Source organism: Tachypleus tridentatus, chromosome 6 (genome assembly GCF_004210375.1).
Source record: "Tachypleus tridentatus isolate NWPU-2018 chromosome 6, ASM421037v1, whole genome shotgun sequence".
Lineage (NCBI taxonomy): Eukaryota > Metazoa > Arthropoda > Merostomata > Xiphosura > Limulidae > Tachypleus > Tachypleus tridentatus.
Window position 1 is genome coordinate 38,207,591 of NC_134830.1, and position 21,296 is coordinate 38,228,886.

At 32.9% G+C, this 21,296-nt stretch overlaps 1 protein-coding gene across 1 annotated transcript; it reads left to right on the forward strand.

Annotated features, from left to right (window-relative positions):
• Window positions 1–319: 319 nt before the first annotated feature.
• LOC143251586 (solute carrier family 22 member 6-B-like) lies at window positions 320–20,309 on the forward strand. Its single transcript, XM_076502858.1, has 10 exons — window positions 320–808; window positions 3,648–3,751; window positions 5,535–5,689; window positions 6,157–6,325; window positions 8,813–8,960; window positions 11,191–11,279; window positions 15,560–15,774; window positions 16,421–16,602; window positions 18,859–18,998; window positions 20,243–20,309. The coding sequence occupies exons 1-10, from the start codon at window positions 455–457 to the stop codon at window positions 20,307–20,309; spliced, it is 1,623 nt and encodes a 540-aa protein (XP_076358973.1). The 5' UTR covers window positions 320–454.
• The last annotated feature ends 987 nt before the right edge of the window (window positions 20,310–21,296 follow it).

Sequence of the window (21,296 nt, forward strand, 5' to 3'; positions counted from 1 at the left end):
GCTCCCACGGTTAAAAGAGTAAGCATGTTTGGTGTGACGGGAATTCTAATCCGCAATCACCAGATTACGAGTCGATTGAGTGCCTTAACCACCTGGCCAACTCACTACAGATCATTCTGTAGATTTATTTATAAAGTACGAATAGTTTTATCAAACTAGAAACACTTATCCTAGATTTCCTATTTGAGAAATAAAGAATTAAGTGATTATCCAATCAATGATTTTGTTACTCTAGTTTAAATTTTTTGTTTGTTTTATTAAATATGATTTTTTCATGTACTTCTCGACCTACGCTATTGAGTTTTTCAGATTTCATTTTAAAGATCCAATACAACTACGAAACTCACCGTCGAGTTGTGTCTTATTTAACCAACTGTGTCCAGTCAAACCTGAAAGCGTATAGTGTGTTTCTAGTAGGAAGAAACTTGTCAAAAAACAACAACGAAAATAAAACATGGAAATCACTGACGTCATAGGTAACTTAGGACGACTTCAGTGTTACATAATAATCTTACTTATATACCGCGGAATGCCGACTGCTTGGGAAATTTTGGCCATACCGTTTTTGGCTCCAGATACTGATCACTGGTGTGCCAAACCACACCAATTAGAAAACTGGACAGTCACCAGATGGAAGAATGTCTCCATACCGTTTGACACTAATAAGCAAGAATTCAGCCGGTGTCAGAGTTACAGATACAAATTAGTACAGTTAAATGATTCCTGGGATGTAATTATTGATCAGAATGTCACAGTTCCATGTACAAAATGGGATTACAGCTCTAGAGACAACACAATAATAACTCAGGTGAGCTGTAAACTGTAAATAAGTCATTTCATAAGTTTCCAGTGTAATAACTTTCAGTCGTCAGTCGTATAAAAATGATACGTTAAACCTGATAGTTGAAATACAATTTGACAACGTAAAATCCACTTTTATTCAATAAAGCTATAAAGCTGTCGCCAGACTTTATCGCTTACGAGGTAATCTGAGTTACCTTGCTATATGTGAAATAAGAAACATTATAGATATTCATAGTTCGGAAACAAAATTATTAATTTGAAGAATGATTTTGTGTGATTGTGAATCAATATTTAACTGAAGTAGTCAACAATTTTTGTCCTCCAGCTCCATTTGAAACAGTGAATGGAAGAAACTGCCAGACGTTTTGAGATCAGAGAAACTACAGGGTGTTCGAAAAGGTACTGTGTAGTTTTGTCTGTTAATAAATATGTAAGTGCACAGTGACTTTCCGAACACCCTGTAGTTTCAACACGTTTGTCTGTCGTTTACAGTGTTACGTAACCATTTTGGTTCATTGCCATCATTATAAACCGACAAGAAATTTATAAGAAACTACGTAAAACTATAAATCATCTGCCTAACTTATTTCAAAATTCACTTTCAACAAATTATTTTTTGACCTCTGGTGATTTCAAAGGAGAGATGAGTAAGCGATACTGAATGTTTCTCTAATAACAAGACTTTTGCTTTATTTGTTGTTTTCTACTCTCCTAACTGTTGTACGTGATACTGCGTTCTTTTCATACCATTTCGTATAGCTTTGTTTATGGTTACGCACGAAATCACAAAACACATTATTTCCGCTATACCAACCAAGTGCATGGAAACCAAACGTGGGTGTTTTAACAGGTGTTATAACATTAGTTTCAACCAGGTTTCTGTAGCCATAGTGAGAAGGACACAGATGAACCTGAAACCAAAACACATTATGAAACAAATTATTAATCAGTGATGACGAGAAAACCCACTTGTAGAGAAAAATATACATGTAAAATTATCACTTCTAATCCAGGAAACTAGTTTTGAAGCTTTCACTCGTCCTTTTAGTCCTACACAAGAAAGTGTCTAATCTAGTCCTCTAGACCTTGTATAAATATTTTGTTGTGTTTTACAAGTCTAGATTATGCGTGTAACTAAATGCGTTAAACCTATCTTGTTTAAATTTACCTTTGTTCCCATGTCATTTCCCAAATAGGAGATACTTGTTATTGATCATGGAGAACATTTTTTGTAGTGACTTCGTTAAAGATGTTAAGGATAAGTCTTTCCAAGATTGTACAGATATTATATGGTTATCACAATCGTATCAGTATGGTATAAGAATAACAAGTCATATGGAAGCATTTTAACCAGAATTATTTCATTTAGTAAGTGTAATTCCTAGTATCATGAAGGTTTGACAATATCTTAACTTTGTGAAGAGACAACAGTCCATCGTAATAAGTACCACGTGTCTTTGTCTTTTGAATTAATAACGATTGTTCTCACATTGTATTACAATTGTTTTCAACCATTCATTTCCTCACTAAAACTCAACCAGAATATATATATCACTATCATTTAGTGACATATCTTGTCGAAACTCCTGTTATACGTTTACCTGAGTATAACACAGTTATAAAAGTGTGGCTCACTTTTATGTCAAGTCCATATATTTTTGGTTAACAATAAATGTAAAATGCAATTGTTCTTATTGGGTTCCCTAAAAAATTGTTGTAGAAAACGACACTGAGCTCTTTATCCCCATGATTTCCCAGTTTATAAGCATGAAATTAAAATTTCCCATAATCAGAATATCATTAACATCCGATTCCATAGTTTCTCATTACTTTATTCAGTTTTATTTGGTGATCTGTAACAAATCCCAACTAATAGCCAGCCCATAAGGTAAATCCCATATCTATACCATGTACAACTGAGTATAACAAAGTTTCAAAATTGTGTTCAATTTTTTTAATGTTAAATTCCTTTGTTTTATTATATATCAGACAGGTTTTAATTTTAATAATCAGGGACAACACGAATAATCAATAAAACAGATTTATAAATCAAACACGAGACAGATTCTCTAAGAAATTGTTTTTATTGTTTTCAAAATAACATTTCAAAAACCTTAATGTATGATAAAGTATAAAAATTATAACAATTAAATAAAAGTTATACTGACTTTAAGCTTAAAAGCCTTATAGATGTAAATAAATCTTAACAATACGTTCGGCCTGACAGATTTTTAACGCCGATTATTTTAGAGAGAAATTGCGTCTGTGAATCTGAGTTTTCGACAAATTGTATATCAGAGTAGCTTGAAGTTTGTAGAATATGATTAAATAAACCTAGAACCAAAGGCATACAAGCAAATACTTATGTCCATACTTGATATACAAAATATATTAACTTTTTTAATATTATCTTAGAATGGTTTATTTTATAATTTATTTCAAACTTATTAGTGAACAAAGTTCAAAGTTACAAACATTGTTGTGCAGTTGTTACTATGGCGCCCTGACAGCAATGAGAAGTTAAACTGTTGACAGGGAAGCAAAACTTTATCTAGTTTCCCTTACTTCCATACTTATACAAATATACTCATCAGAAGCGATGTTGTCATTCTGAGTTTGTCACGTGAAAAATATATATATACAAATATAAGAAAAAAAAAACCTGTTGTAGATACATACGAAGTCTAATTTTCTTTGTGTGAATTCAGCCAACATGTATTTAAACGTTTATTTACGTATCATTTACCAACATTAACTAATTAATTTTTCATGGTGGAAATATTCCGAAATATTTTCACCTCTTCCCGAATTCCCATTTAGACCTAAAGTTTTATATCTTTCAGTGGGACTTATTCTGCGATCGTGAATGGCTTGTGTCCATGAGCCAAACGGTGTTTATGTTGGGAATGTTGTTTGGAGTATTTATATCTGGTCATCTTGGCGACAAGTAAGTATTTTAGAGACGATTTACCTTTTTATAAAGCAAACTTCTTTTTAATTAAAACATTTAATAGGACAGAATAACATCAAATATTGGAAATTATAATCTAAAGTCATTATCATTACTGTTCTTGTTTTATTATTACAAAACGTGACTGGTGTAATTCTAACCATCAGCTTGTTCTCTTGTACGTTTACAATGAGCTATTTCAAACAACAAATGAGCTCACACTTTTAAATTTGAGAATGGCCTCACATCCTGACAAGGCCCAGTATGGCCAGGTGGTTAGGACGCTCGACTTGTAATCCGAAGATCGCGGATTCGAATCTCCGTCACACTAAAACGTACCCTTACAGCCATGGGGACGTTATAATGTGCGGTCAATCCCATTATCCATTGGTAAAATAGTAGACCAACAATTTGCAGTGGGTGGTAATGACTAGTTGCCTTCCTTCTAGTCTTATACTGCTAAATTAAGACGGCCAGCGAAGATAGTCCTCGTGTAGGTTTGCGCAAAGTTCAGAAATAAACAAACACATCTTGACGCGGTCTGAACGATTTCACTTTGTATTCTTCAGAATGTAGTATCAATACATAGAGAAAATCGAGTTTATTTTATACTAAATAAATTTATTTTCAATATGCGACTCAGAAAATCTTGTGACAACCACAACGATACAGAGTTTCAATGGAACACCATGTATCAGAACTACATTTTGGCCTTCTTTGAGTTTCAAGTAAATTAATGCCCTGTAAGTTTATTGCTTTTATGAAGAGTATGTAACAGATTTTTTTCCGACGTAAAATAGTTTTACACTCAAATGATAAAGATGTGTTAATATTGAGACTTTTTCAAATGGAGGCATCTTTCATATCCGTTGAAAGCAACGGAATATAGATCAACACTAAGAAAGAGCACCATTCAAACAAGACCCGCAATAATTCAAACTCCATGCAACAGTATAAAATATAATTTAGGGACCAACGGAGATTTCCGCCTGGAAATGAGGCTGAAAGGTTATGGGTTCTTCATAACTTTCGTTGAACTGTCGCATATCTCAAGTATATGAAAATGAAACGGATATTACTACTAGTTCATACACAAACACACAAATCAATTTACTAGCTATACTTATTCTCGTACCCCAGATTATTTAAGTAAAGTACTCAGGAGGAGTAGAGTGTGTTGGAATAACATCCATAGGAAAGAGTCTTTTGTAACATGAACTTCGTTAAAGGACTATTGTCATGATGCACGGTTGTCAGGTAGAACATGACCGGGCATAGTGATATAGACTATAACGACATGTTGAATCTCCAAAATCGTTTTAAGATAATAAGTTTAGCTTCTATTTGAAGCTTCCTTAAGTGGATCAGCTGTAAGTTTACGGACTTAAAATTCTAAAATTCGGGTTCGAAACCTCGTTGTAGACAAAAAGCATTTAACATTGCATTAAGAAAACAATAACCTCTATAGTAGTTGCTCCTAAATTATTAGAAGATCAATTTGCAAACGTATTAATCCAATTTTAATCACCTTTCTATCTCATCTTTCACATTCACAACACAAATGAACTTGGTGACGTGAACTTTACGTAAAGATGTGGTGAGCTCCAGAATAATTCAATATTTGTATGAAAACAAATTATTAGGCAATATATTCTCAAACACGTTGCTTTAGCTTTGATCACGCACACTTTTGGATCTCGACTTTCTCATAACTTTTTTTTTAATTATTTATGAAGTTATGGACTTTTCTTTTTGTTAATTTACACTATTTATCACTTAGGTTTGGACGACGTCCTGTGTTGCTGGGTTCCCTTTGTCTGATTATTGTTTCAAACTACGCAGGCGCAGCTGTTCCGAACTTGTCATTTTTTTACATCGCCCGATTTTGTTCAGCGATGGGGGTGGTCAGCATACAGAATGCAGGTGTTTGTCTTTGTAAGTAGTTACAGAAAGTTTGTTCTTGTTCATCTCCGTATGATGTTATTATAGTAACCAATATTTGTAATATTTTAAACTCGTTTTCTTGTACGTGAAAAATAATTCTACCACCTTCTATCACTAAAGGTGTCAGAAATGAAATTTTGAATAATCACTACCAAAATGTGGGCCCTGTTTGTCTTAGATGTTCATTCTTCCCAAAATTTAGTGTCTTCTATTGTGAATTAAGTGTCTTCAAATTTCATTTAGTATTGTCATTTTAATGGTATTAGTTTTAATGTATAAAACTTATCTTATGAAATTTCTATTTTTCTTTTGTTTATTTTATGAGATAATATATATTAAGAAAGCCAGCGTTATTTCATATAATAACTATTTAAAAGTACTTCCCCCAAGTTGTATGATGACGTAAAACAGATTCAGATCACTTTGTAATCTAGGATTTTTCTGGTTTGTTTCTGCAGTAATGGAAACGATTAGCCCAGAGTATAGAGCTTGGGTATCAGTTCCATTTTCGTTCGGTTGGATTATAGGATTAATCATTCTTCCCGGACTAGCTTGGCTAATCAGAGACTGGCAGTATTTTGAAGCTGTAACTGCATGCAGCTGGTTACCGATGTTGATCGCCTGGTGGTGAGTTGGGGAATATGTTCTGTTATCTCGTAAACCAAAAAACTCTTAACTTCCAATATGCAGCAGGTCAGCGCTAATATCTGGGATTTCTCTCTCTGCGGTAAACGCAGTAGATAGCCGGATGTAGTTTTCATTAAAGCAAGCAAACTTAACACCGTTTTTATAATTGTACCACAGTTTGATTACTTTAGAAGTATTTGTAGCATTAATAAAATACTAAATTATAGGTTTAGAGCTTTATACCATTTATTGTTATAGCAAAATATTTTGATTACTTTAATGATTCACTGCAACGTCACCAAAACTCATAAACTATTTACAGACCGATATTCGGAATGATCGATAGTCCAAAAATTGAACTTAAAAACAATTACACATGCAGGCCTAATCTTCATTCATGTTGTTATATTACATGAACAGTACTATATGTATAAGGTATATTAGTTATATATAACCCGATAACATTTTGAAGTATACTGTAATTGTTCCATAGATCTTTATACTTTTTACCAGTAGATAATATTTTCTAATCTTTTGAAACATTATGTCAAAATTTACATAATAATAATAAACAATAATAACGATAATTAATGATGATAATATTATTATAGAAACAGGACAAAAAGTTGAATAGTATTTAAAAGAATAAAGCAAACTACAGTATTGTTGGGTGGTTTTTTTTATAATATCGATCTGCCCTCCAATAAAAAGTAGTTAATGCTTTCTGGTGTAAAAGTTCTGTATGAATGTTTTAACGAGCTGTGTAATCAAATTCTATAAATGTAAATACATTTATAATTATCTAATTAGAATATTATCATACCTAGTTTGTTTTAAATTAAACATTCACAATGGCAAGAAAACAGCTTTGATTTATAGGTATAAATTAATAATAATGTACAATGTACGGGTACAAAAATGTTAGGCTTAACTTATGTGTATATTGTTGAATTTAATAAGTATGGAAACCACCTTATTTTGTCGTATGTACAGAACTAATTAAACAAGCTATTTTTACAATCACCATTAATTATTGTATGTCTTAACCTTCATAATGGACAGTGATTCCAGTATCATATATCTTAACCCAGTTATGTATTTTTACATCGAATGATACATTTGTACAATGTTAATACTTAATTAACGATATACGAGGTCTGTTCAAAAAATATGCGGACTGACGTCATAAAACAAAATGTACTTTATTTAGAAGTTACAGGTCTGGGACCCCTTTAAAGTACTCTCCTCCGCAACGCACACACTTATCCCAACGGTGTTTCCACTTGTTGAAACAGTCCTGGTACGCTTCTTTTCTAATGTCCTCCAGCTCCTTCGTCGCATTTGCCTTAATTACGGGAATCGTCTCAAATCTTCTTCCTTTCCAGGGTCTTTTGAGTTTTGGGAACAAGAAAAAGTTTGCAAGGAGCAAGGTCAGGTGAGTAGGGGAGGGGGGTGGAGAAGAACAGTGGTCGAGTGTTTGGCCAAAAACTCACGAGTTCTGAGGGCTGAATTTCGCAGCAACGCGGCGCATCTTCAATTTTTCGGTCAAAATCTCGTAACAAGAACCAACTGATATCCCACACTCTTCAGCAAGCTCCTTGACAGTCAGACGTCGATTTGCCCGCACCAGGGTGTTGATTTTGTTGACGTGTGGGTCGTCAGTTGACGTGGACGAACGTCCAGGACGCTCATCATCTTCAGGACTGTCGACCATCCTTAAAACGTTCATGCCACTTGAAACATGCCGTACGCTTTATAGCAACATCACCGTAAGCCGTGTTAAGCATAGCAAAAGTTTCAGTTGCAGATTTTCCATGTTTAACACAAAATTTCACAGCAAGTCGTTGCTCCTTCTGGTCATTCATTCTGAAATCCGCCAAACGAAAAAATCGCACTTCACTTAAAACCGCGTAGCTAATACACAAATAAAGATATCTGTAATCGGGAAATGGCGTCGTAATCAGCTGGTCTGTGCAAACCTAGCGACACCAAGCGGATTCCCCTGGAACCAACTGGAGCCGCGCAATTCAAATAGACCGCGTATTTTTTGAACAGCCCTCGTATAAGTTTTTAGCAGCATTGCTGTGTGTTTGTACCACAGGTCTTGTTCTAACCGAATTAGTGTTAAGTATTAGAAAACTCTAGTTTATAATTACGTTGTTTATGGTTTTTTTCTGGAATATGTAACAACTGCCATCTTTATTTTTATTAATCCTAATGTCATATGTGTGGTAATATTATTGTATTATAGTATTACTATACGTGTGATAATAGTATTGTAAAATAGTATTAATAAATGCGTGATAGTGTTGTGGTATAAAGAGCATTAATACTTGTGTGACAGTATTACTGTATAAATGGTATTAATACTTGTATGATAGTATTATTGTATAAATAGTATTACTACACGTGTGACAATACTATTGTAGATATAGTACTAATATATTCAATAAAATATGTAACCATAGATATATATTAATATTTTAGGTTCCTGCCCGAATCTCCAAGATGGCTTCTTACAAGGAAGCGGTACACAGATGCAGAGAATACCATTAGGAAGTTTCTTAGTGTCAATAAACTAAGTGTTTCAAACCTGGATCACACGATGAAGATATTGGAAACAAAGATTGAACTGGTAATTAATTTATATAATGAAAGACTTGAAGAAGAATTCTAAACAAATATTTCTTTCATATTTACCTAGGGCGTGCGTAGGAATATCACTTTTATTGCTATCGAGGGTTAAGCAAACACACACACACTATATATTTGTATACAACTTACGAGTACAAACACGTACATCACATGCAAATAAAGAAATAGTATTACACTCATCAAAATGGCGAAGTTTGTATGCATATGATTACTGTGAGAGGGGGAGCTGTTTGCTGAAGTTTGTGCACGCTTCTCTTGTCCTATCACTTTAAGTGCAAAACTGGTTAGTGGATTATCAATACTGTTCTGTACAAACTGTAAGGATTAAACCCTGGATTTTAGCGTCATAATATATGAAGATTGCTGTTGAGTCATCAGACAGAGATAGAATAACTTAAACCGTAACTATAAAATAATTTATAATAACATTTTTTGGATCATTTTATTAATTTTCTTTAAATTACCTCTATAATTTAATTTCAAGATAGTAGCGAACTAAATAAGCCTATATAAAAATTAAAAAAAGAGTCAAACAGTGGCGTATGATAGCAGTTTTTTATTTAATTAATACTCGCTTGCTAGTATTTACAACACTAAAATGAAGGGTTCGATTCCCCTTGGTAGATGCAGCAGATAGACCGATGTGGCTTTGCTATAAGAAAAACACACTTTAACCACTAATATCAACATATTAATTAAAATAATCCAACACAGTATCATAACTTCATTCGCTCGATTCAACTACTTTCTCCTGAAATGTAGTTACACGTCTCAAAAGTTAGGGAAATCATAAATTCTTTGAGAGACATCTTTAGCTCATACTCGATAACGATAAAAGATATATTTCATGTCCAGTCAGTTTGGGCCGTCGCGGATTCGAATCCCTGTCACACCAAACATGCTCGACCTTTAAGCTATGGTGGCGTAAAAAGCGCAGGTCAATCCCACTCTTCAGTGGTAAGACTTGGCGGTGAGTGGTTACGACCAGCTGTCTTCCTTTTATTCTTACACTGGTAAAGCAGGGACGGCTAGCGCTGATAGCTCTCTTGTAGATTTGCAAGAAATTCAAAACAAACAAACCAATAAAAGATAATGATAAACTTTAGAAAATGAAACCTCCGTAGCAAAACGTGTACTTTGAGTCTTTAAAGATTAGAAGCATTAAAAAAAAGATGTCTGTCACTTGAATTTTGTCTAATCAAAATAGTTACCTCATGGAGATATTCTTCTAAAGTTGAATAATGTCTCTGAAAACCTTGTTTCATCTCAGTATGAACTTGGCCCGGGACTCGACTTTCTGTGGTGGACACAGCAGAGAGTCTAATGCGTCTTTGTTGTTAAACAGAGAAAAGCACCCAGCTAAAGATTTAAAAAAAAAAAATATCGCTCATTTCATTGAAGGTGATTCATCATTACTTGGTGAGAAGAGGAGGTAAGCCTAACCGAAAGAACAACATTATTGAAGTAGCATATTGTAAAATACATATCCATTAACATAAGGATCACTGATCAAAGCAAGTAACCGACATAGAAGTTAATTTCAGTAAATAATATAAATAATTCGATATACAGATCTAACTAAGAGTCATAAAAGCAAAACTTGTAATAATTGTGTTGCATTAATACTACAGTAGGGGTTCTTGCTTTATCATTATTTTCAATGTATAAATAATTTTGTTAAATCATACGAGTTTAATGTCAGTCTTAAAATCGTATATTTAGCTAAAATTGTGAAATATTCTACAAAATTAAAATAGCATATAATATATACATGAAAAATGCTAAACAATGATATAGGTATTAGACATTTGAAACCACTAACAAAAGTAATCTTAAAGACAAAAGTTTAAAATAATCTCACTTATGAAAATCTCACTCAATCTCTTACTATCAGCTTGTTCCATTGCTATCTTGGCTTAAACAAAGGAAGACGTTTCTTTGGAGAAGAAGCGTTAAACTTTGTTCAGGCTCTAATTACATATTCTGTACCTTCTATTTGTCTGTATAATATACAACTTCTCAACCACCAACAGGTGGCAAGTTGCCATCTGCTATAAAAATTAAATATTTTGACAGAAACTAAGCGATTCTTTTTAATGAATATCTAGAAATCATCGTTAGCTCAATTATTTTTCACGGTCAAATCTTCAAACCACTGAAATTAAAGTAAATAATTACTACTTGTTATTTCTGTTTTCATCAAACTTTAGGAAAAGAAAACAAAATCAACGTTAACTTCACTGGACTTGTTCAGGACTCCACGGCTGCGACGTATAACAATAGAAATAATGTTTGTTTTGTGAGTATTCTTCGACAATACGTGCGTTGTTTATAAGCAAAAACGGCTTGTTTGGGTTGAGAAAATATTTTACATGGAAGAGCGAACAACGTTTCGACCTTCTTCGGTAATCGTCAGGTTCACAAAGAAAGAGGTAACTGACCGGAAGCTGACCACATGTTTAAAGGGGTTGTGTAACTGAGTGTCGGAATATTTAAAGGAACGCCTTTATACCTATATTAATATAATAAAATAAATAAAATTATATATTCAAACATCTAATACCGCCCTCTACATTCCGACACTCAGTTACACAACCCCTTTCAAACATGTGGTCAGCTTCCGGTCAGTTACCTCTTTCTTTGTGAACTTTACGATGACCGAAGAAGGTCGAAACGTTGTTCGCTCTTCTACGTAAAATATTTTCTCAACCCAAACGAGCCGTTTTTGCATATATATTTCTCTACAAGTGGGTTTCTCGACATCACTGAATACGTGCGTTGATGTAACACGTGAGCATATTTCTCTAGATGATTGAATTGGTGATACATTGTCAAACATAACATTGAAACGTTGTTGGTATTAATAATGTAAAGTGTTAAATATTAATTTTTATATTTATGATAATATTGTTTGTGTGGCATAAATCAACATTAATCCACAGATAAGAAACTTTTGTAATTTGTGGCATGATTGATGATTTTAATCCCGATGTAGTCAGTAATATTGAAGTTGTTTGTTCTCTTCGAATGAATAAAACCTTGAACACTATAACCAGTATGATATACGAAATATTCTGGAGAACTTCACTGGTTACTATGGTTACATTTAGAAACCTCATTTTATTACCACACTAGACTCAACGTGATGCAATGTTAAGTTTACCACATTACTATGGAAACTTCTCTTTATTACCTCACTTTTTATCACTCCAATAAATGAATAGATAAACAGAATATTAGTGTCGTTTTTTTAAAAAAATATACATAGTTTATTTCTTGTTACCACAACCGTTGTTTCATGAATGAGAATCTTTAAGTATAGCCTGTTCTGATTCTTACTTACTGTTCCTGGTTTTTAAACAAGTTTGTTGCTCTTAAAACATTTTAATTTAATTTACTAGTAACTGTTTTTGTTTTGTTTTTAGTATCAACATGTGTGTAAATTTATTTTCTCGACAACGAAGAACTCTTGTTCTGAAGAACTACAAGTTTTCCTGTTGATAGTCTTATGGCTTCTTTTTTGTGAGATTTGAAAAGTTACTATTACTAAATATCATCAATGTAAAATGTGTCAAGTTTACCCAGACATGATGGATTTCTACTGTCAGATGAGAACGATAATTTGAAAGTTAGAAATGATTAAAATCACTGAACTTGAGTTTATATATTTCAAAACTCCTCATATCTTTATTTCATTAATACCTTAGTGAGTATTTAAATGTACTGTCATGATTAGTTAGGTGAAATTATTATTAAATAAAATCAACCAAAGTATACAAGCTCAACATATTTATCAAGATGAAATGATTTGAATAACTTCAGTTAATTTTTACATGACATACGATAATGTGTATGGACAACAAATGACGTGTTGATCATTCTCACTGTTCCATCCTCTATGCCAAACTAAAACTATTAAATAAATACACTTAAAAAATTAAATTCATCCTTATCATCCATATATCCAGCTTTCTTTTAAATTCACTCAAATTTATTGCTTCCACAACATCCAAAAGCAACCCATTCTATAGGTAAAAAACCCTATTTGAGAAATAAAATTGTCTTTACTGAAGACGACTTCTATCTTAATTAAACCTATACTTGTATATCTATATATGTAGATACAACCTAAAATCCAATTTGCTCTACCACTAGCAACAGCACACTGCTTGGATGGCTTAAAAGACTAATCAACCATTATACCGAGATTCTTTTCTTTCATGACACTGTTAAGGTTAATACCATCCAAATTATTCTTAAAATTCTAATTATAATAAACCACATGCATTATTTTGCATTTATCATAAATGAAACTCGTCTGCCATTTATTTGCTCAACTCCTTAAATGATTTAAATCCTTTTGTAAAGCAACAGCATCCTTTTCACAGGGAACAACATCCAAAACCTTGATATCATTACTAACTTTAAGTAATTTTTTTACCATTCCTTCATCTATGTGATTAATACAAATCAATAGAGCAATAGTACTAAGACTGAGCCCTGTGGTACCTTGGTTGAAAATTAATCCAGTTTGACCCAACTTTATTTGTAATAACCCTCTGCTTTCTTACACCTAGCAAATTTTTTATGCAATAAATTAACTTATTTCTTACACCTTTAGAGATAAGTTTGTTTTCAAACATTTTATATTGCACATTGTCAAACGCTTTTTGAAAATCCAGATACACCAAACCTACTCCATTATCTTCAGGGATAACTTTGTTAAATGACTTTGCATTGTTTCTTTTATTAAACGTTTTAAAAATTTTTCCACAACTAATGTAAGACTAATAGACCTATAATTACTGGAACAAATTCTATTACCTAACCTGAAGACAGCAGAGACATTAGCTTATTTCGAATTTGCTGGTACTTGTTCACTATTCACTTTTGACAAATGGTTCACATATCCAATCCTTGACCTCCTTTAAAGCCTTTGGGGAAATATTATCTGGCCCAAGAGTCTTATTATTCTTTAAACTTCCCAATTTTATTTTATCAAGCCCAAGGTTTATGCAATTGTCTTGTTCAACTTTGTTTTCAGTTATTAATTGTTCAATATGAGGAATACTGCTAAAGTCTTTATTAGTAAAAGCTGTAGAGAAAGCAGTTTTAACAACCTAGGCATTTCATAATCATAAGATACGAGCCTTTTTCATTCTTCAAGGGTCCTATCCCTATTATAACATTCTGTTTACCCCTAATGAGCTCTAACAGTCCTTACTGTTAAATTTTGTTTTCGGCCAAATTATTTTTCACACATTCTTTTGAATGACCGAATTTCATATTTGACGAACTTTTTTGATATTCCATAATACCAATCAATTTAAATTCCTGATGGTTTTCTTTCATTTTATCTTTTGCACCATTTGTGCATTTTATCTCTTGCAAAAGTTTTCTACATTAGCTCAGTATCTCTGAATAACGTATCTGCCCAATTCACAACAGATAGTTATTGTTGCATCCCTTCAAAATTTGCTTATTTGAAATTTGGAATCAAATTATACTTGATTTTCAAATGCAGCAAGACAAATCTAACACAACAATGATCAATTTTGTTTAGGTGTTCTGCAATTTCCACCCTCTTAACCATTTCTTTATTAGACATTAACGATAAATCTAAAATAACATTATTTTTATAAGGCTCCTTGACCAATTGCTGAATAAATTCATTTTGATCAGTTTCTGGAAACCTTTCTTTCTTATAGCTTGACTCTAATGCTTCCCAGTCAATATGTCTGAACGTAAAATCGCCCATAATTACGACTTAATTAACATCTGAAACCTTAATCTCACTGTAAAGTTTCTCACTAATCTCATCAGTATCATCTGGTGGTCTGTAACAGCTTCCTACTAAGAGTTTTTTCCTTGATATCTACTAACAAAAACCCAAATGGATTCAATTTCCTTGCTATTATCTTTGATATTCTCAACGTCAACAGGATGTAATTCACACTTTACATGTACAGCCACTCCTCCCCCTCTCTGTACTACACTGTCCATATTAAATAATTTATAACCATGTATTTCATTGAAAGTTTCTCAACTAAAATATTTTTTTAAATCAAGTAATCTTCAGTATATCCAGGACATATATGAAAGAGACTTGTCAATCGTTCTGGGGCAGAGCGTAACAGCTTCGAGATATGTATTTACAATAGACTTCTGTTTACACTGAACCGAACGTATTAATAACCAGGACGATTTCACACTTGTATTATAAATATACTTACATAACTTCGTTTATAGACTATTAAAGAATAAAAGACACGATTATAAAGCAGTGAGCCAATGGATGCGGACTTTGAATTTATAACCGGTTTCAGTGATATTTTGTCTCTTCCGTACTTGATACTTGTGCAGTGCGCAACAGTTTGAGAAGTGTGAAAAAATTATATAATATGACCGCGTACGTGTGTGTGTGTTTGTGTGAATTGGCAAAATAAATAATTTTGATAATGTGTTGCTCTATCGAAAGAAAGTTGGTACCTGATAGAAAACTAAACATTAACCTACGACAACCACAACCGTTTTCTTGTCAAGGATTTTTTACTAAAATTATTTTGCTTTGCTATATAGTTTTGTATCATCATTTCTATACTATGGCTTGACCTTTGACTCGGCTAGACTAGGGAGCAGTATGTACATCAACCTATTTATCTCGGCTGCTGTGGAAATCCCCGCTTGTGTAGCGGCCCCACTACTAATAAAGTTCGTGAAACGGAAACCACCATTCGTAGTATGTTTTGTGGTTACTAGTATTGCCTGTGTTCTGGTGATTGCTATTCCGGAAGGTTCGTGTAAAAGTAGTGAGAAACCTTTATTTTTAATTGTGACAACTTGAAGAATAAATATATAAATAAAAATAAAATCTGTGTTCAAAACACACAATAAAACTGTATTTGGCCCAAATTAATTTTGGCTTTAGCCCAAATACAGTTTTATTGTGCATTTTAAACTTTTACCTTATCTTTAATATGACGGTTTTTTTTTAATCAAAAACTAGAAATTACTTTTAACAGATCTAAAGTGCTTTCACATTAGCAAAGTGTAACAAACTAAAGCACCTGGAACCATTTGAAACTATATTTATTAATTACAAGAAAATCCACATTAGTCTTAATATTCAATGAAAATAAGGTTACTCTTGAGTATATAAAAGTATCTTGTGAGATAATTGTCCTTTGTCTTTCTAATTTTTTATTTTTATAGCAAATAATAATAGTTATTTTGACATGACTCTTTGTAACTCTTATGTTTAACATTAGTCATGACAGTGACTGCATGTTGAATATATCTTCCTGTGATATCTTTATGAAAGTCAAAAATTCATTTATATAAATTACGTTTTAAGGTATCATATCTTTATTTAACTTACTACAGTAGTTTAATGGTCACTGGGATGTTGTTGTTTTAAATGTATATATTTATTTAACACAGATATGGTGGCGACAAAGATTTCACTAAGTATGATAGGAAAGATGTTCATATCCACTAGTGATGGTATCAAGTTTCTCTATGGAGGAGAAATGTTCCCCACTGTTATTCGTACTGTGGGGATTGGCATTTCTATCATGTGTTCAAGGATAGGAGGGGCAATCGTTCCTTTTCTCCGTGAATTGGTGAGTTAGAACAAACTTACGTTGTGATAAACATTTGTACACCAGGATTAAGTTTCATCCTTGTAGATACAGGCCGAGATAAAGATTTCTTAGTCAAACTGGGTTATAACAACCTTAAGAAATTCAAGCCGTTCAAGAAACATTTATGTATTAAAGTATACCAGAGTATGTATTGCCTCTCACCAGACATTAATTATGTTAATGAAGAACCACTGACCACCTATGACTGATATACGAATTCATTTTTCATGTGTTACAAATTTTACATGACAAAGTGACCATAATGTAAATTAAATCAAATAAGCACATGTAATACAGCTCGGCATGGGGTTCGCGGGTTTGAATCCCCGTTACACCAAACATGCTCGCCCTTTCAGCAGTGGGGGCGTTATAATGTAACTGTCAATCCCACTATTCGTTGGTAAGTAGTAGCTCAAGAGTTTGCGGTAAATGGTGATGACTAGCTGCCTTCCCTCTAGTCTTACACTTATAAATTATGGATGGCTAGTGCAGAAAGCCCTCGAGTAGCTTTGCGCGAAATTCAAAACAAACAAACAAACACGTGTAATAGAAATTAAATTAAATTATAAATAGGATAAATAGAAACTAGTCGATTCTTAGGGTTACATTTTAGAACTTGTAGTACTATAATTTAGTGTTGGATCCTCTCGGCATAAAAATTGCTAGACAAACAATTCTTTAGCTTATCGCTAAACAAAACAAGTATTCAAGTGATATAACTTAAAATACTAGTAATGTATCTATATACAGTTTTTCTCTGAAAAAGAAAGGTCCCGGCGTGGTCAGATGGTTAAGGCATTTGACACATAATTTGAAGTTAGCGGGCTCGAATCTCCATCACACCAAACATGCTCGCCCTTTCAGCAGTCGGGGCATTATTATGTGACGGCCAGTCCCATTATTCGTTGGTAAGAGAGTAGTCCAAGAGTTGGTAGCCCGAGGTGATGACTAGCTACTTTCCCTGTAGTCTTACACTGGTAAATTAGGGACGGCTTGCGCAGATAGCTGTCGTGTAGCTTTGCACTAAATTTGAAACAAGCAAACCTTTAGAAAGCGCATCATGTTATAGGTTTTAATCATTTTACATGTGGAGACTATCTGGCAATGTTTTTCATGCTTTAAGTATAAGAAAAAATAAACAAAAGTTCACAATAAATACTGGCAGTTATGAAACACAGTTGACGCAATTACACTTTTAATATGTTTTGTGTGTAATTTTATTAAAATTTGATAAAAGTAATATATGTTTCAAAGAGTGCAGATTATATGATCTGGTGTTCGTAGAACAATAATGATCGCTTGAAAATCTCTGTTTATTATAGATCATCCTGCAATGCCACTTTTTGTTATACTGAAACAACTCTTCTTAGAATTTATCTTAGAGTTTATCCTGTAATTTTACTTCCGTTTCGTTACTGATATTTGTAGGGAAAACCTTCATCATTCATCTTACAGTATTAGTCCAGATTGTACAATAGTATTTGCATGAGCATTTGAAAACCTTGCTGTCACACTGCTTTTTACAAATGTTAAGAAAAAGAGGTGTTCCTCGTTTAGCCACAGTCGCTAATTCATTTCTTCGGTGAAAGTTATTACTGGATGAGTAATATAATATGTAACAGAAGTTTTGTAATAATTACCTTTTTGTGTTATTAGTGACTTATAAAACACAACCTTTAATCACAAAATAAAATGTTGTGAAAACACTTTTTGAATAGCAGGTAAAATAACATTTTGAAAACATAAATAACTAATAATTTTTCAAAATGAAAATTTCATTTTTTTTACTTAATACGTCGTTTCTTAGTAACTGAATAGTGATAATAGTAATAAATATATTATTTCGCCCAGTTTGTAACTGTGAAATACACTTTGGTTTATTATGAAGTCGACCTTACTGCGATGTTGTATATAAATGAATTAGACACGATAGAAACTAAGTAATCCGTCCGGAATTATAACATATGTTATTTCATTGCAAAAGTTCCAAACACAGTGAAGTGTTGTTTAAAATAACAGTGTTTAACAGCTTGTCAGATCGTTTATATTCCTTCGCTATTTGACAAGAAATGCATTTGTAACAATATAGTTTTAAAAACAAAAATTATATAAATTAAACTTATATTGTCTTTGTAAAGTAATTGTACATTTAAGAGATGACTTGTTTTTAAAGTTCCTAATTTATTTATAAGTTTAAGAATAAGTCACAATAAGTCCTTCTATATTCTACTTTAGAGTAAATCCACGCACGTCGCTGTACCTTCAGTAATCTATGGTGTTCTGTCAATAATAGCAGCCATTATGGTCTTCCTTTTACCAGAAACATTTAACAGACAACTTCCTGACACAGTACTGGATATAGAGAACCCAGAGATGTAAGTGAGCTTTTATTTTTGATTTATAATAAACCATAACAGTAACAGTGTTGAAGTATTAAAAGTGAATATTTTCTAATAAATATGAATTTAGAGAACAACATTCTCAAGTTCACTTTTTATTGTGAATATATGATTGTGGCACGTTTTTTTTTCCCCATTCGGCTGTTTAGTGATAAGCTGGAGGGCTTATAATTATAAAAATGAGGATTCAATACCTGCGGTCACTACAATACAGGTGACCGATTGTTCAACTTTGTGTTTAATAAAATCAAAACAAAAGACTGTCATCAGTCCATACTCTGATTTAGTTTGTTATAAAATAAAGTTGGAATGTTTTGTTGTTGTTAGGATTATGTGAGAATTTAAAGTTTAGTTCTTGATGTTTCAAATAACTGCAAAATTATTCTCAAGTTTACTTTGTAATTTGGTTGTCCAATTTTCCACTTGGTTATTTAGTTACATGTTTAAAGACTTAAAATAATTTAGGTTGGTTTCAGATTTACTTTTAAGATATAGAACAACAACAATAACAACAACAACATTTAAGATATCACTCAATTATTTAACATATTTTACGTGAAGTTTCATCATTTCCCTAATTGAATTATAAACGTAAATTAGGCCCGCGTGCTTAAGTATTATGGGCGAATGTCTAAAAGATTTTGTTTCTCGGGTAGTGACCCTATTACAGTAGAATGTTACTGGAGATAATGAAGGAGTTTTGTTGGTACACTGAGACCTTTATGAATTGTAAGGAGCCTATGAAATCCGAACTAGATACGGATATTTTTTACTTATATCTAATATAGGTGTGAGTTTATTTCAGGAAATAACTAATAAACCTCCTTTCATGTTTTAAACAAAGTTTTTACCACCTGTTGATTCAAAGTGTTTCAAAGAAGCTGTGACTTTATTATCAGTCATAGAAAGATGCTAGTTCTTATATAGAAGCCTTGGCTTATTATTATTTAGTTAAAGACGTATCTAAAGTGTTTTAAAGAATCCCTGACTTTATTATTCAGTCAGAGAAGGATGAAAAATGTTGCGTAGTATTTCTGAACAAAGCTAACAAGCCTGAACAGTCAACATCCGATGTTTGTGATTAATGCTTAAAGCTCTATCTATCTTGTGTTTGAGATAGAATTGAAGAATATTTTTGGAAATGTATATAAAACAGTAACTTTTTACTCATATTTTGAAATATACTTTTCAATTCTTTTCATTCATATCTTTTCTTATAGACTGACCAAATATCAGACAGAAGGTCCAGTTGAAGAGACTGAGCTTCCTGAACCAGTAACAGCATGAAAATAGACGCATAAAATCTGTGTTAATTTGTGTTTGACAGCATATTAGAATTATTTTAATAACTCTCCTTTTAATTGAAATCATCGATTCGAATGTTTTCCAATTTTGATTGGCATTTACTAAAAGGAAAAATAATATAAAACGAAATAAATGAAAAATTAGTCGCGTGGTTAACGCGCCAAACCGTGATTCAGAGATTCATTGGTTTACACGCTGTTTAGGAAAATGAAGTCATGAAACGCATTAAATGACTGTTCTTGCGTTATAAGAGTGACTGTTAAATCCTACTGTTGAATTAGAGTAGTTCATGAGTTGGCGATGGATAGCGTTGACTAGCTGTTTTTTCTCTATTCTATCACTTCAAAATTAGGTACCGCTTGCATAGATAACCGTGGGCTATCTTTTATTTAATAAAGAGCAAATAAAAAAATAATTATAAACGTCTGTTGCTACAGCCAAGTAAAACTAAAAATATAAAAGAAAAACATCACCGTTAAAGCAAAAATGTTTTTAATATTTAGCTAAACGACTTTTTTTTAATCCTATTTTTTGGTACTGGTTTTCTCTGTATAAAACTACAAATGAAATATGTAATCTCTTCACTGCGGGGAAACGAACTACGGATTTTAGCGTTACTACAGTATCGTAAAGTTAGCACTGACAATGCACATTTCTCTTTCTCTTACAGCGTCGACTCGCAATCTAAGGTTCGCGGGTTTGAATCCCTGGGGCCTGGCATGGCCAAGCGCGTAAGGCGTGCGACTCGTAATCCGAGGGTCGCGGGTTCGCGCCCGCGTCGCGCTAAACATGCTCGCCCTCCCAGCCGTGGGGGTGTATAATGTGACGGTCAATCCCACTATTCGTTGGTAAAAGAGTAGCCCAAGAGTTGGCGGTGGGTGGTGATGACTAGCTGCCTTCCCTCTAGTCTTACACTGCTAAATTAGGGACGGCTAGCACAGATAGCCCTCGAGTAGCTTTGTGCGAAAT

Excerpts from the sequence above, each read along its gene's own strand:
- LOC143251586 (XM_076502858.1), top strand. The coding sequence starts at position 455 with ATGGAAATCACTGACGTCATAGGTAACTTAGGACGACTTCAGTGTTAC. Across the intron at positions 3,752-5,534 it reads TCTGGTCATCTTGGCGACAA|GTTTGGACGACGTCCTGTGT; the intron begins GTAAGTATTTTA and ends TTTATCACTTAG. Across the intron at positions 18,999-20,242 it reads GATATAGAGAACCCAGAGAT|ACTGACCAAATATCAGACAG; the intron begins GTAAGTGAGCTT and ends CTTTTCTTATAG.